Raw genomic sequence first — 16,040 nt, forward strand, 5'->3', positions numbered from 1 at the left:
ACCTTTCTCTCTTCGGGGGATAAGCATGTAAGGCACACACTCTTACAGTAAGTGAGACACGCACTCAATAAAGAAATCCAACACCCTTTTATAAAAATAATATATAGCTCAACAATGTCTGTCATTCCATGATGAGTGAGCCTCTGAGGCTGCTGTTGCAGTGTTGTGTACTATGTGATGGTGTTAGCAGAGTGTGAGAGCGCCAATCTGTCTTTTCCCATGGTTGCCCCACAGAAGTGTCCTCTCACGTACCTCAACACGTGCTGTCTCAAATGGCCGCATCCAGCACCCCTCCTACTCCACAGGTTCGGTACTCAGGATTCAGTCCACGGCTGAGCGATCACCCATCCTCCAGGTGGTCTCCAGCAACCTCGCCTTCAACAGTCTGGAGGCCCCAATGAGCAGACAGTTTCAGCCTCTCCTCCAGACCAAAGGGTGTCCCAATTCTACCTCCCTGGTACAGCATTCAAAGAGCACTCCCCAGACACGGTCCCCGCAGCAGTGAGCCCACCTGCATAGTCTCACCATCTGGTGATTGCCCTTCCCTAGACCCCACATATCATTGTGGGGTGGGAGCCTAAGTCCAGCCTATCTCCTAGTGGCTTCATAGGATGCCACCATTCTGGGGCAATTCAGCCGCAGGCCAGGCCCCCAGGTCCTCAACCTTACCCCACCGAGTGGCTATCCCCCAGCGCAAGGTTAAGGACAACTCGGGGCTCCCAGACACTATCCAGCCATGGAGGTACAACATCAGCTGGGCTATAGGGGGATCCCTGCGACCCCCATGAAATGACGCATTTGTGACGAAAGAAGTGTGCAGAGTGGGAGGGGTCATTAGGTCCCCATCCCCAGGGGGAGGAGAAGTATCTCACCCATGTAAGTGACCCCATGGCCTAGCCCGTGGGATCATGTGTGGAAGTTAATAAATGAGAGACCTGGAGGGGTGTGAGTTAGTTAATCCACCCCACAAGGCTCCGAAAAGCACTAGAGCTGGGTTTGCATATTCTTGGGCCTCGGCACGGTAATTGTCGCACTAGCGTGCACTACCGTTGCCCCGCCAGCATGGCCCTGTAACACCGGCCGACCGGGGAACACTTCAAACTGGCGACGAGGATGGGATGGCCCCGCCGAGGTGACCTCGCTGTGCTGAGGATCAGCGTGCATTATCAGGGGCGCAGCACTGAGGTGCGACACGGGCGCTTGTTGGACCATGCCACTATGTTGAAGATCGGCACGCATTATTGAGCGAACAGCACTGAAGCGCAACATGGGTGCTGGGTAGACCGCGCCCCATCATTGAAGACAGTGCCTAGGAGCGTTGCCACGGTGTCACGCCTGTTTGCATCCTGTTCCATACCAGAGGGAGGTATACAAACCTGAAGAATTTCCCAGATCGGGCTGGGGTTAGAGAGTGAGTCGGAAGTAGCTCCCCACTCCCTCCCAGAGACACAACTCCTATAAGACCACGAGGTGGCCAACCCATCACAAATAAAAAAAATAAAAAAAATATAACAAGAAATCCACAATACATCACAACACATCAAACAGAAGGGATGCAAGGCAGTCAAAGGAGATGTCACCAGTCAGGTGCTCCCACACCCCCACACACCTTGGCTCACCTGAAGTGGCTCAGTGGCAGCAGAGAGTACCCGCAGGTTCTGGCATAAGTCCCCACCTACCAAACCAGAGACGAGTGACTTACCTGCACCTAGAAAAGGGGGCCCTAATGTCAAACACCTGCAGGAAAACACGAGGACAGGAGAGGGAGCAAACTAGCAGCTTGCACCACCATGAAAGAGCAACGGACATGTCGCCATATCTAATATACCTCCTGTAGAACCATTCATCATAGAAGGCACCTCATCCGCACAGGCCTCCAGGTGGAAAGACTGGGTAGAGCGGGTGGGCTTCTACTTTGACGCCATGAAGATAGAAGACGGGAGGAGACGTGCCATGATACTCCACCTAAAAGGCAAAGATTTACACAGGATCTCCAAGACACTCTCAGAAGCGGCCCCCAAGATATATACAAACCTAGTAGCATCACTCAATGGGTACTTTGCCCCCATGGTCTATCAGGACTATGAGTGATTCATATTCAGGCAAGCCCAGAAACAGGAGAACGAGTCACTTGACGTGTTCCACCCCAGAGTCAAAGAGCTAGCAAGCACATGTGTGTTTGCAGACGAGGGTGAAGAGATCCAAGGCCAAATCATTCAGGGCTGTGCATCAACAAAACTAAGAGAACACATTCTAGAAGAACCAGGAAAGTCCCTAACAGACATTCTGATGATGAGCAGGAACAAAGAGCTATCCAAAGCCCAAGTATCTCACATGGAAGCTGCCCTCAAGAAGACAATCAAGACAGAACCTGTCAATGCTGTTACGTCAACACTCGCCCTTAGAAAGCCCCCAAGGAAAGGACCCTCACCGAAGTCGTGTGGATACTGTGGCGCCCCACACAACGCAAAGGGGACTGCCCTGAAAAAGGAAAGAGATGTGCAGTATGTGGCAAATACAACCACTTTGCCAAAGCATGTCGCTCTAGCGCCAAATTGGCAACCCAAGCCACCATTAACTCCCTAGCAGACCCTCATAGAGACATGGACAACGATGAAGAAATGGAACACACGGTTCACGCAGTGTTCACAGTGTGAAAAGCGATGAGAACTCATCACCACCTACTGCGATGTCAAGTATTATTGGGCACCCATCCGGTACTCGCCACGGAAGACACCGGAGCCTCCATCAACCTACTGTGCAAGGAGATGTACCAAAGGCTACACCCACCCCCACCTCTCCAGAAAGCACTAGTCAAAGTCTTTGCATATGGACGATGCCAACTGCTAGCCATTCAAGGGAAGTTCCACTCTCCCATCACTCATGGGACTGAGTCATGCAACTTGGTTGTCTATGTCACCAAAGAGGGCAATGCTGTTAGGGTGCAGAACTGCAGACGTGCTGAAGATCGTCACTTTCGCCCTTGGAGTTCACCAGGGAGGAGTGGCACACATACTCAACGAATTTCCGGACGAGTTCAAAGGAAGTGGTTGTCTCAAAGAAAAGGAAATAACACTCCACATTGATCCGACATTGAGGCCAGTAGCTCTGGGACTTTTGAGAATCGCATTCCACTTGAGCCCACAGGTAGAGAGAGAGTTTGCAAAACTAGAAGAAGGAATCGTTGAAAGAGCCTCTGGGCCCACCCCGTGGGACTCCCCGATTGTAGTGACCCAAAAAACAAAACCGTTAGGATTAGAGACTGTTCTAATGCAGTGATTCGAAGGAGGAGAGTGGGCCCCAGTAGCCTTCACAAGCTGATCTCTTATGGACACCAAGGAGCGGTACTCCCAGATTGAGAAGGAGGCTATCGTGATACTCTAGGAGTGCCAACATTTTCACCTCTACGGCTGTGGTTGGCTGAATCTGGTCATCACCAACCAGTAACCCCTCATACCCCTGTTCTGAGGAACTGCATCAAGGCCACCCCCAAGAATAGAAAAGTGGCTGCTACAACTGCAGGAGTATGACTGTCAGGTGGAATACTGACCAGGGTCCGCCAACCCAGCCGACTATCTATCCAGGCACTCCAGAGCAGCGACTCCAAGCAAGGAGGATGACGCCCATGAGACGGGGGAGTATGTCTGGTATGTAGTTGACCGATCGCTGCCCATCTCCCTAAACCAAATACAGCGAGTCACTGCTAGCAACGAATGTTCGCAACAAGTCTTGGACGCTGTGAGGAGCAATCAGTGGCACTAGTTTAAAGCAAGATGAACTCAGAAAACGCCAGAGGCACGACGTATCATGGAGGATCTGTGCCATGTCTGTTAAGAGTTAGTCTCTGATCTGGAGGAATGCGTGTTGAGAGGACACCGGCTTGTTATCCCCACCGGCCTCCATGAATAGGTGATACAACTTGACCACACAGGCCATCAAGGCAAAGTCAAGAGCAAGAGCAGGCTGTGCACCAAAGTCTGGTTCCCGCTCATGGACAAGCAAGTGGTATCCCTGGTGAGGGCCTGCTGCTGGTGTCAGGCTACAGGTGCGGCCTCAAACCCGGCTTCCAGTAATAACAGAAATAAGGTCACAGTAACAGTAGGTCAGCACTAGTTTAGACTTCAGAAGCCTCCTGGATGGGTGACACACCATGGTAGTCATCGATGACTACTCCTAGTACCCGAGGGTCAAAATCATATCATCGCTAGCAGCTCACAAGGTGCTACTCAAGCTTGAAAAGATAATGGCCACCCACGGACTGCTCAGAGAATTGACAACCGACAATGGACCCTTCTTTTACAGCCAAGAGAAGGCTGAGTGTGAGAAAGTAGCCTCTTTCTAGCCTTGTTACCCCCACTTTTGGCCTGTTTGCGAGTGTATGTCAGGGTGTTTTCACTGTCTCACTGGGATCCTACTAGCCAGGGCCCAGTGCTCATAGTGAAAACCCTATGTTTTCAGTATGTTTGTTATGTGTCACTGGGATCCTGCTAGCCAGGACCCCAGTGCTCATAAGTTTGTGGCCTATATGTATGTGTTTCCTGTGTGGTGCCTAACTGTCTCACTGAGGCTTTGCTAACCAGAACCTCAGTGGTTATGCTCTCTCATTTCTTTCAAATTGTCACTAACAGGCTAGTGACCAATTTTACCAATTTACATTGGCTTACTGGAACACCCTTATAATTCCCTAGTATATGGTACTGAGGTACCCAGGGTATTGGGGTTCCAGGAGATCCCTATGGGCTGCAGCATTTATTTTGCCACCCATAGGGAGCTCTGACAATTCTTACACAGGCCTGCCACTGCAGCCTGAGTGAAATAACGTCCACGTTATTTCACAGCCATTTACCACTGCACTTAAGTAACTTATAAGTCACTTATATGTCTAACCTTTACCTGGTAAAGGTTAGGTGCAAAGTTACTTAGTATGAGGGCACCCTGGCACTAACCAAGGTGCCCCCACATTGTTCAGGGCAAATTCCCCGGACTTTGTGAGTGTGGGGACACCATTACACACGTGCACTACACATAGGTCACTACCTATGTGTAGCTTCACAATGGTAACTCCGAATATGGCCATGTAACATGTCTATGATCATGGAATTGCCCCCTCTATGCCATCCTGGCATAGTTGGCACAATCCCATGATCCCAGTGGTCTGTAGCACAGACCCTGGTACTGCCAAACTGCCTTTTCAAGGGTTTCACTGCAGCTGCTGCTGCTGCCAACCCCTCAGACAGGTTTCTGCCCTCCTGGGGTCCAGCCAGGCCTGGCCCAGGATGGCAGAACAAAGGACTTCCTCTGAGAGAGGGTGTTACCCCCTCTCCATTTGGAAAATGGTGTGAAGGCAGGGGAGGAGTAGCCTCCCCCAGCCTCTGGAAATGCTTTCATGGGCACAGATGGTGCCCATTTCTGCATAAGCCAGTCTACACCGGTTCAGGGACCCCTCAGCCCTGCTCTGGCGCGAAACTGGACAAAGGAAAGGGGAGTGACCACTCCCCTGACCTGCACCTCCCCTGGGAGGTGCCCAGAGCTCCTCCAGTGTGCTCCAGACCTCTGCCATCTTGGAAACAGAGGTGCTGCTGGCACACTGGACTGTTCTGAGTGGCCAGTGCCAGCAGGTGACGTCAGAGACTCCTTCTGATAGGCTCCTTCAGGTGTTGCTAGCCTATCCTCTCTCCTAAGTAGCCAAACCTCTTTTCTGGCTATTTAGGGTCTCTGCTTTGGGGATTTCCTTAGATAACGAATGCAAGAGCTCATCAGAGTTCCTCTGCATCTCTCTCTTCACCTTCTGCCAAGGAATCGACTGCTGACCGCGCTGGAAGCCTGCAAAACGGCAACAAAGTAGCTAAGACGACTACTGCAACTCTGTAACGCTGATCCTGCCGCCTTCTCCACTGTTTTCCTGGTGGTGCATGCTGTGGGGGTAGTCTGCCTCCTCTCTGCACTAGAAGCTCTGAAGAAATCTCCTGTGGGTCGACGGAATCTTCCCCCTGCAACCGCAGGCACCAAAGAACTGCATCACCGGTCCCCTGGGTCTCCTCTCAGCACGACGAGCGAGGTCCCTTGAATCCAGCAACTGTGTCCAAGTGACTCCCACAGTCCAGTGACTCTTCAGTCCAAGTTTGGTGGAGGTAAGTCCTTGCCTCCCCACGCCAGACTGCATTGCTGGGAACCGCGACTTTTGCAGCTACTCCGGCCTCTGTGCACTTCCGTTGGAAATCCTTTGTGCACAGCCAAGCCTGGGTCCACGGCACTCTAACCTGCATTTGCACGACTTTCTAAGTTGGTCTCCGGCGATGTGGGACTCCTTTGTGCAACTTCGGGTGAGCACCGTTTCACTCTTCTTCGTAGTGCCTGTTCTGGTACTTCTGCGGGTGCTTCCTGCTTCTGAGAGGGCTCCTTGTCTTGCTCGATGCCCCCTCTGTCCCCAGACGCAATTGGCGACATCCTGGTCCCTCCTGGGCCACAGCACCATCCAAAAACCCTAACCGCATGATTTGCAGCTAGCAAGGCTTGTTGGTGGTCTTTTGGCGGGAAAATACTTCTGCACGACTCTTCACGGCGTGGGGGATCCATCCTCCAAAGGGGAAGTCTCTAGCCCTTGTCGTTCCTGCAGAATACTCAGCTTCTACTGTCCAGTAGCAGCTTCTTTGCACCCACAGCTGGCATTTCCTGGGCATCTGCCCATCTCCGAATTGCTTGTGACTTTTGGACTTGGTCCCCTTGTTCCACAGGTACCCTCGACTGGAAATCCATTGTTGTTGCATTGCTGGTTTGTGTCTTTCCTGCAGAATTCCCCTATCACGACTTCTATGTCCTTTGGGGAACTTTAGTGCACTTTGCACTCACTTTTCAGGGTCTTGGGGTGGGCTATATTTTCTAACCCTCACTATTTTCTAATAGTCCCAGCGACCCTCTACAAGGTCACATAGGTTTGGGGTCCATTCGTGGTTCGCATTCCACTTTTGGAGTATATGGTTTGTGTTGCCCCTATCCCTATGTGTCCCCATTGCATCCTTTTGTAACTATACATTGTTTGCACTGTTTTCTAAGACTATACTGCATATTTTTGCTATTGTGTATATATATCTTGTGTATATTTCCTATCCTCTCACTGAGGGTACACTCTGAGATACTTTGGCATATTGTCATAAAAATAAAGTACCTTTATTTTTAGTATATCTGTGTATTGTGTTTTCTTATGATATTGTGCAAGTGACACTAGTGGTACTGTAGGAGCTTCACACGTCTCCTAGTTCAGCCTAAGCTGCTCTGCTAAGCTACCATTATCTATCAGCCTAAGCTGCTAGACACCCTATACACTAATAAGGGATAACTGGGCCTGGTGCAAGGTGCAAGTACCCCTTGGTACTCACTACAAGCCAGTCCAGCCTCCTACACTGAGTACCTCAAATCCTGTAATATCACACACCGACGGACTACCCTGCAATGCCCCCAAGCCAATGAGAAGGCCGAGCGTTTTATGAGAACCATCAACAAAGTGGTCAGAATCGCTCATGCCAACCAACAACCTTATGACTGGGCTATTTATGCTTTCCTCAGAGAGTATGCTGCTCAGACACCCGCTAATGGGCCGAGTAGTGAAAGATTGCATTCCTCATCATCTCGCGTGGACCCCAACCTCAGTGGATAATGAGAGGTCCTCACTAAGCACCAATAATCCAACGCCTACACCAGCCAACATCCCAGGGTCAGACCCTCAACTCTCCGAGTAGGCGACAAGGACCGAAATCCAGGCAGCAAGTTTTGGCTGCCCTTCGCAAGATCCCCGCGGATCATCACCCATATACATTGCACCAATGTGACTGCTCGCTGAGGGGGCAAGGTGGTGTTCAGGAATGTGTCACATTTCGAAAGGTTTTACTCCTCCACATCCTCCAGCCCAGAGACTGAACTAGAGGAAGTGGGCAGTGATGATCTGGACAGTTCCCCAAATAGCGAGACCAGAGCCCATGCCCTACCTGAAGCAAAAGGGAGCGAGTGCAGAGACAGGTTGGTCCTGGAGAGCTCTGCAGCAAGAGAAGGGGAGGCAGCCCCTCCCTTGTCCGGCAGGAGGAGCAAAAGGACACAGTAGCATCTGCAGGCCAATCCGGTCACTTCAACTCGGCTGAAACACCATATAATGTATGGGTGATTTTGTCTTTCAGACTAAGAATTGAGGGAGGTTCTGTGTGAATCTGTTTTGGAGTTAATACGATTGTTAAAATAAGGGAGGAATGTAATGTTACACTCGTGATGGAAAGAGTGCGCGGAGTGGGAGGGGTCATTAGGTCTCCATCCTCAGGGGGAGGAGAAGTACCTCACCCATTTAAGTGGTCCCGTGGTCTAGCATGCGGGGTCACATGTGGAAGTTAATGACTGGGAGACCTGGAGGGGTGTAAGTTAGTTACTCTACCCCACAAGGCTCTGAAAACCGGCAACGTAGGGTCTGAGTATTCTTCAGCCTCGGCCTGGTAATTGCAGCACTAGCGTACGTCACTGCTGCCCCGCCGGCACGGTCCTGTAACACTACACCCCAGGCCCATCAAAGGTCAGTGTCAGACGGACGCCGGCAGTGCTGGGGAGGAAGTACCGAGGCCCCCAATCTGAACAGGGCCAGCCTCACTCCGGCAGCATGATCCTTGTGCTGCAGAGGGCAATGAGGGACCAAGGTCACCACCCCACAATGATACTCTCCGACTGAGGCCCCACAGGTAGCAATTCACCCTAGGCCAAGGCACACGGCCTCTGCCACCGTTCCGATGGAGACCCCTCAGGTAGCAATCCACCCAGGTCCAGAGACACGTGCACCTGCCGCCTCTCCGATGGAGGACCCTCAGGTAGCAATCCACCCCAGGTCCAGAGACATGTGCACCTGCCGCCTCTCCGATGGAGAGCCCTCAGGTAGCAATCCACCCCAGGTCCAGAGACACGTGCCCCTGCCGCCTCTCCGATGGAGGACCCTCATGTAGCAATTCACCCTAGGCCAAGGCACACGGCCCCTGCCACCGTTCCGATGGAGACCCCTCAGGTAGCAATCCACCCAGGTCCAGAGACACGTGCACCTGCCGCCTCTCCGATGGAGGCCCCTCAGGTAGCAATCCACCCCAGGTCCAGAGACATGTGCACCTGCCGCCTCTCCGATGGAGAGCCCTCAGGTAGCAATCCACCCCAGGTCCAGAGACACGTGCCCCTGCCGCCTCTCCGATGGAGGACCCTCATGTAGCAATTCACTCTAGGCCAAGGCACACGGCCCCTGCCACCGTTCCGATGGAGACCCCTCAGGTAGCAATCCACCCCAGGTCCAGAGACACGTACCCCTGCCACTGTTTTCCGATGGAGACCCCTCAGGTAGCAATCCACCCCAGGTCCAGGTCACGTGCCCCTGCCACCCCTCCGATGGAGACCCCTCAGGTAGCAATCCACCCCAGGTCCAGGTCACGTGCCCTTGCCACCCCTCTGATGGAGACCCCTCAGGTAGCAATCCACCCCAGGTCCAGAGACACGTGCCTCTGTCACCGCTCCGATGGAGGCTCCTCAGGTAGGAATCCACAGCAGGCCCAGAGACACGGACCCCTGTCGCCGCTCTGATGGAGGAGTGTAAGGAAATGCCTCCTTGGCATGGTTACCCCTTGACTTTTTGCCTTTTGTTGATGCCAGTTATGATTGAAAGTCTGCTGAGACCCTGTTAACCGGGCCCCAGCACCAGTGTTCTTTCCCTAAACTGTACCTTTGTTACCACAATTGGCACAGCCCTGGCCCACTGGTAAGTCCCTTGTAAATGGTACCCCTGGTACCAAGAGCCCTGATGCCAGGGAAGGTCTCTAAGGGCTGCAGCATGTCTTATGCCACCCTGGGGACCCCTCACTCAGCACATGCACACTGCCTCACAGCTTGTGTGTGCTGATGGGGAGAAAATGACTAAGTCGACATGGCACTCCCCTCAGAGTGCAATGCCCACCTCACCCTACCTGTGGCATAGGTAAGTCACCCCTCTAGCAGGCCTTACAGCCCTAAGGCAGGGTGCACTATACCACAGGTGAGGGCATATGTGCATGAGCACTATGCCTCTACAGTGTCTAAGAAAAACCTTAGACATTGTAAGTGCAGGGTAGCCATAAAGAGTATATGGTCTGGGAGTTTGTCAAACACAAACTCCACAGTTCCATAATGGCTACACTGAAATATGGGAAGTTTGGTATCAAACGTCTCACCACAATAAATGCACACTGATGCCAGTGTGGGATTTATTGTAAGATGCACCCAGAGGGAATCTTAGAGATGCCCCCTGAAAACCAGTCCGACTCCTAGTGCTAGTCTGACCAGTTTCTGCCAGCCTGCTACAACCAGAAGAGTTTCTGGCCACATGGGGTGAGTGCCTTTGGTACTCTGTGGCCAGGAACAAAGCCTGTACTGGGTGGAGGTCCTTCTCACCTCCCCCTGCAGGAACTGTAACACCTGGCGGTGAGCCTCAAAGGCTCATGCCTTTTGTTACAGCACACCAGGGCATCCCAGCTAGTAGGGATGCCCGCCCCTCTGGCCACTGCCCCCACTTTTGGCGGCAAGGCTGGAGGAGATAATGAGAAAAACAAGGAGGAGTCACCCACCAGTCAGGACAGCCCCTAAGGTGTCCTGAACTGAGGTGACCCCTGCCATTAGAAATCCTCCATCTTGAGATTGGAGGATTCCCCCAATAGAATTAGGGATGTGCCCCCTCCCCTCAGGGAGGAGGCAACAAGAGAGTGTAGCCACCCTCCAGGACAGTAGCCATTGGCTACTGCCCTCCTGACCTAAACACCCCCCTAAATCTAGTATTTAAGGGTGACCCAGAACCTAGGAAATCGGATTCCTGCAACCTACACAAAGAAGAAGGACTGCTGACCTGAAAGCCCTGCAAAGACGATGGAGACGACAACTGACTTGGCTCCAGCCCTACCGGCCAGTCTCCAGACTCAAAGAACCTGCACAGCGACGCATCCAACAGGGACCAGCGACCTCTGAAGCCTCAGGGGACTGCCCTGAACCGAAGGACCAAGAAACTCCAGAGAACAGCGGCACTGTTCACCTACAGCAAAATTTTTGCAACTTTGAAGCAACTTTTAAAGAATTCACTCTTCCCGCTGGAAGACTTAACCCTCTGCATCCGACGGCACCGGCTCTAGCTCCAGAGAACCAACACTGCAGAGAGGACTCCCAGGTGACTGCACCCTCGTGAGTAACCTGACACGACCCCCCTGCACCCCCAAAGTGAAGCCTGCAGAGAGGATCTAGAGGCTCCCCCTGACTGTGACTGTCTGGAACAAAGAACCCGACGCCTGGACCAAGCACTGCATCCGCAGCCCCCAGGACCGAAAGGAACCAAACTCCAGTGCATGAGTGACCATCAGGCAACCCTCTGCCTAGCCCAGTTAGTGGCTGGCTCGAGAAGCCCCCCTGCCTGCATCGTTAGAGTGAGCCCCGGGTCCCTCCATTGATTTCTATGGAAAACCCGACACCTACTAAGCACACTGCACCCAGCCGCCCCTCTGCCGCTGAGGGTGTGTTTTGTGTGCCTGTTTGTGTCCCCCCCAGTGCTCTACAAAACCCCCCTGGTCTGCCCTTTGAAGACGCAGGTACTTATCTGTTGGCAGACTGGAACCGGAGCACCCCTGTTCTCCATAGGCGCCTATGTGTTTTGGGCCCTCCTCTGTCCTCTGCACCTGATCGGCCCTGTGTTGCTGGTGCGCTGACTTTGGGGTTGCCTTGATCCCCCAACGGTGGGCTGCCTGTGCCCAGGAAACTGAACTTGTAAGTGCTTTACTTACCTCAGAAACCTAACCATACTTACCTCCCCCAGGACCTGTTGATTTTTGCACTGTGTCCACTTTTAAAATAGCTTATTGCCATTTAATCTATACTGTTCATGTTACTGCTCTAATTCAAAGTTCCTTACTTACCTGTGTGGAGTTCCATGCATTTTATGGATTTACTTCAAATCTTGTGGTATAAAATACCATACCAAATAAATATATTTTTCTATATAAAAACTATAGGCCTGGAGTTAAGTCTTTGAGTGTGTGTTCCTCATTTATTGCGTGTATACAACAAATGCTTAAAACTACCCTCTGATAAGCCTACTGCTCGACCACACTACCACAAAATAGAGCATTAGAATGATCTAATTTTGCCACTATCTTGCCTCTAAGGGGAACCCTTGGACTCTATCTCTCACTTTGAGATAGTATATACAGAGCCAGCTTCCTACAAGGCCCCTCAGGTAGCAATCCACCCCAGGTCGAGAGACACGTGCACCTTCCACTGCTCCGATGGAGACCCCTCAGGTAGCAATTCACCCCAGGTCCAGAGAAACGTGCCCCAGCCTCCTCTCCGATGGAGGCCCCTCAGGTAGCAATCCACCCTGGGGCCAGAGACACGTGCCCCTGCCGCTGCTCCGATGGAGGCCCCTCAGGTAGCAATCCACCCCAGGTCCAGAGACACGTGCACCTGCCGCCTCTCCGATGGAGACCCCTCAGGAAGCAATCCACCCCAGGTCCAGAGACACGTGCACCTGCCGCCTCTCCGATGGAGGCCCCTCAGGTAGCAATCCACCCCAGGTCCAGAGACACGTGCACCTGCCGCCTCTCCGATGGAGAGCCCTCAGGTAGCAATCCACCCCAGGTCCAGAGACACGTGCACCTGCCGCCTCTCCGATGGACGCCCCTCAGGTAGCAACCCACCCCAGGTCCCAAGATACATGCCCCTGCCGCTGCTCCGTTGGAGGCCCCTCAGGTAGAAATCCAACGCAGGCCCAGAGACACGTGCACCTGCCATCTCTCCGATGGAGGCCCCTCAGGTAGCAATCCACCCGAGGTCCAGAGACACATGCCCCTGTCACCGCTCCGATAGAGGCCACTCAGGTAGCAATCCACCCCAGGTCTCAAGGTACGTGCCCCTGCTCCGATGGAGGCCTCTCAGGTAGAAATCCACTTCAGGCCGGAGACACGTGACCCTGCCGCTGCTCCGATGGAGGCCCCTCAGGTAGCAATCCACCCGAGGTCCCGAGACACATGCCCCTGTCGCCGCTCCGATAGAGGCCACTCAGGTAGCAATCCACCCCAGGCCCGGAGACATGTGCCCCTGCCGCTGCTCAGGTGGAGGCCCCGCAGCTAGTAATCTACCCGAGGTCCAGAGACATGTGCCTCTGTCGCCATTCCAAATGTGTCTCTCATGTCTGTCCGGCCCATACCGTCCTCTGCGCTCTCTGGTCCCATCCTTCCCTCATGCTGGTGGGCTTCACTGTCAGAATCTGCACTTTGGAGCATCTACCCGATGAGGGGCACCTCTCAAGCACCAAGCTTGGGCGACCAGCTCTGATGACCACAGCACAGGCACACATCCATGCGGCTTCCAAGGCCTCCTCAGCTTTCAAGCCACTGGGCATTGTAGGTGAAAGGAACTGGGCCACAATATTGGCCCCCAAGTGCGGCTGTCATCCCTGTGGTGAGTATCTACAGGCCGGGACCATAGATGCTCACGTCCTGTTGGCCCATTGAAATATTATCCTTGCTTCTGGAAAAGTAAACCCAAAATTTGGCAAACTAGGGTAAAAATCAAGAATTCACTCATCAGCATTTGTGAACCCTTGGAGGCAGATGTCATGGCAGTTCTCCGAACCCTCCTTATGCCTGTAGTGCCTCTGCCCCCGTGCCCTGCCAGGCACTCTCGCTTATGAATGATGCTCTTGGTCCCACAGGATATGATGTAATTAGTGATCTCATTGTGGACCTTAATGATGTAACTGGTGATGCCAAGGACCTTTAAATCCCTTCAACTGCATTAAATTGTGTCAGTTGTTCAGTCTGACTGATGCTGTACATGAAATGTAAGTATTTTGAGGAGTATCTACAGGAAGGGCAGAAAATCCTACTTGTTGACTGAAGATGGTGTGCCTGTGGCGTTTGCACAAAGACTGTCGCCATCTTGAATGAAAGGACTCGGCTGTACCATGCTCCGATTAACATACCAGTTGCAGAAGACTGGACTTAGAGAGCTGTGGACGTCCAGTCCTTGGCGTGGACACACAGCTCTTTTACTGGGATTCTCATTTATGGTCTTCAAGCAGACAGTAATTGGATCACATGGACAGCAAGACTCCATCAATATTGTTCACATATTTATCACAAGAGTATTCTGGGGATTGTGCTAAACTTTACAACTCCAATACGTGGCTGTGTCCAACCACAGATACTATACATGCACTTACCATAGTTGGGACAGATGGGGGCGTCTCCGCCACGATTACACACCAGTTGTATCTGCGACCGATCCCAGTTGATCTCACGGATGTAGAAGCCTGGGCTGTCCATGCCGGTGTACTGGCGGCAGAGATCTGGGGACTGGCGACAAGTTCCTCCATTATGGTTTCCATATTTCACATACAGGTAGCTAATAATCTGTCGCTGCCCGCACTCGATGCTCTGACCAGGTGCAAGGACACCCTGACCCTAGGAGAGAAATAGGAGGGACGACTTGGGTTACTTCTGCTCGTCAATAGTAAACACCTCAGTTACCATATCACTTCAATCTGGACGTAAACTTTCAAGTGCAATCTGTAACTGTAACATATGTTACTGCAGTCATTATCCATACCATGAATCACTGTTACTGTAACAAGTCCCCATCAGTGCTGTCAGACAGCAAGAGTGAAATGTCCTACCTACCCTAAAGTATTCCTCCTCTACTCTCACCCGTGCACCGTCCCTGCCTAGCAGGTGCCCAGTGGTCATCACCATACACCATCTGCCCTGTCCTCTACTGTCAGGATGTCTGCATCTCAGAATATTAAAACAAAGGAGATAAAAAACAACACTCAAGAGTGATAAGGCCATATTTCTGTTAGGCACCTACAGATGTGCACTGATGCCTCCCCCTTACGCTGAATGTGCCTTGCACTGCCCCTCTACAACATGACCCCCTACCTCAAGGGTCAGGAACACCCCTTAGCCCGCAGTGAACCCATGTAAATGAAGCAGTGAACCCAGGCCAGCACCTGCCTCAGCCCCCCAGTTTCTATGTCACAAACCTGCCCCAGCTGCCTCTCATTCCAGGCATCCTTTGTTTCCTGAGGTTTCGTGGTAGAACACCGCAGTCTAGACCGTACACCACTTCCACTCAGCTACTGATGCTTGCACCAGGTGAGGAAGACCCAAGTGTGTTATGTGTATTGTAAATCACACTGCGAGGGTAAACCTGGCTCTGCCCAGGTGTGTGTGCCAAGCCCTGCCTATGTTGGGTTGGTTATTGGAACAGCCAGGTCTTCAGCTTCTTGTGGGTTTCAAGGAGAGGGGGAGAGGCTCTCATGTCGAGTGGGAGGCTGTGCCACACAGTAGCAGTGATGTAAGAACACCCACCATCATGCCCCGGTTGGTGTGTGTATGTGTGGGATGTGTGCCCATATGAGTCTTGCAGAGCAGAGGTATCAGGGTGGTCGTTGGAAGGAGATTGTTTCAGCAAGATGGGGCCTAAGTTGTGTAGTGTTTTGAACATGCGAGTTATGAGTTTGAACTGGGCACGTTTGCGTATTATGAGCCATTGGAGGTTCCCAGGGTGTGCTTTGATTTGAGCTGCATGATAATGTAGGAAAGTACCATCTTGCCTGGCATGTTACCCCCATTTTTCACTGTATATATGTTGTTTTAGTTGTATGTGTCACTGGGACCCTGGTAACCCAGGGCCCCAGTGCTCATAAGTGTGCCTGAATGTGTTACCTGTGTAGTGACTAACTGTCTCACTGAGGCTCTGCTAATCAGAACCTCAGTGGTTATGCTCTCTCATCTCTTTCCAAATTGTCACTAACAGGCTAGGGACCATTTTTACCAATTTACATTGGCTTACTGGAACACCCTTATAATTCCCTAGTATATGGTACTGAGGTACCCAGGGTATTGGGGTTCCAGGAGATCCCTATGGGCTGCAGCATTTCTTTTGCCACCCATAGGGAGCTCTGACAATTCTTACACAGGCCTGCCACTGCAGCCTGAGTGAAATAACGTCCACGTTAT

At 52.2% G+C, this 16,040-nt stretch overlaps 1 protein-coding gene across 1 annotated transcript in view; it reads right to left on the reverse strand.

The window, feature by feature from the left end:
* LOC138252844 (uncharacterized) overlaps positions 1-16,040 on the reverse strand; it is a 261,104-nt gene that overhangs the window by 116,423 nt on the left and 128,641 nt on the right. The window contains exon 3 of the mRNA XM_069205771.1: positions 14,243-14,483. Coding sequence (XP_069061872.1) covers positions 14,243-14,483 — 241 coding nt within the window. The remainder of the gene's footprint in view (positions 1-14,242; positions 14,484-16,040) is intronic.

This window comes from Pleurodeles waltl, chromosome 1_2 (assembly GCF_031143425.1).
Source record: "Pleurodeles waltl isolate 20211129_DDA chromosome 1_2, aPleWal1.hap1.20221129, whole genome shotgun sequence".
Classification (NCBI taxonomy): domain Eukaryota; kingdom Metazoa; phylum Chordata; class Amphibia; order Caudata; family Salamandridae; genus Pleurodeles; species Pleurodeles waltl.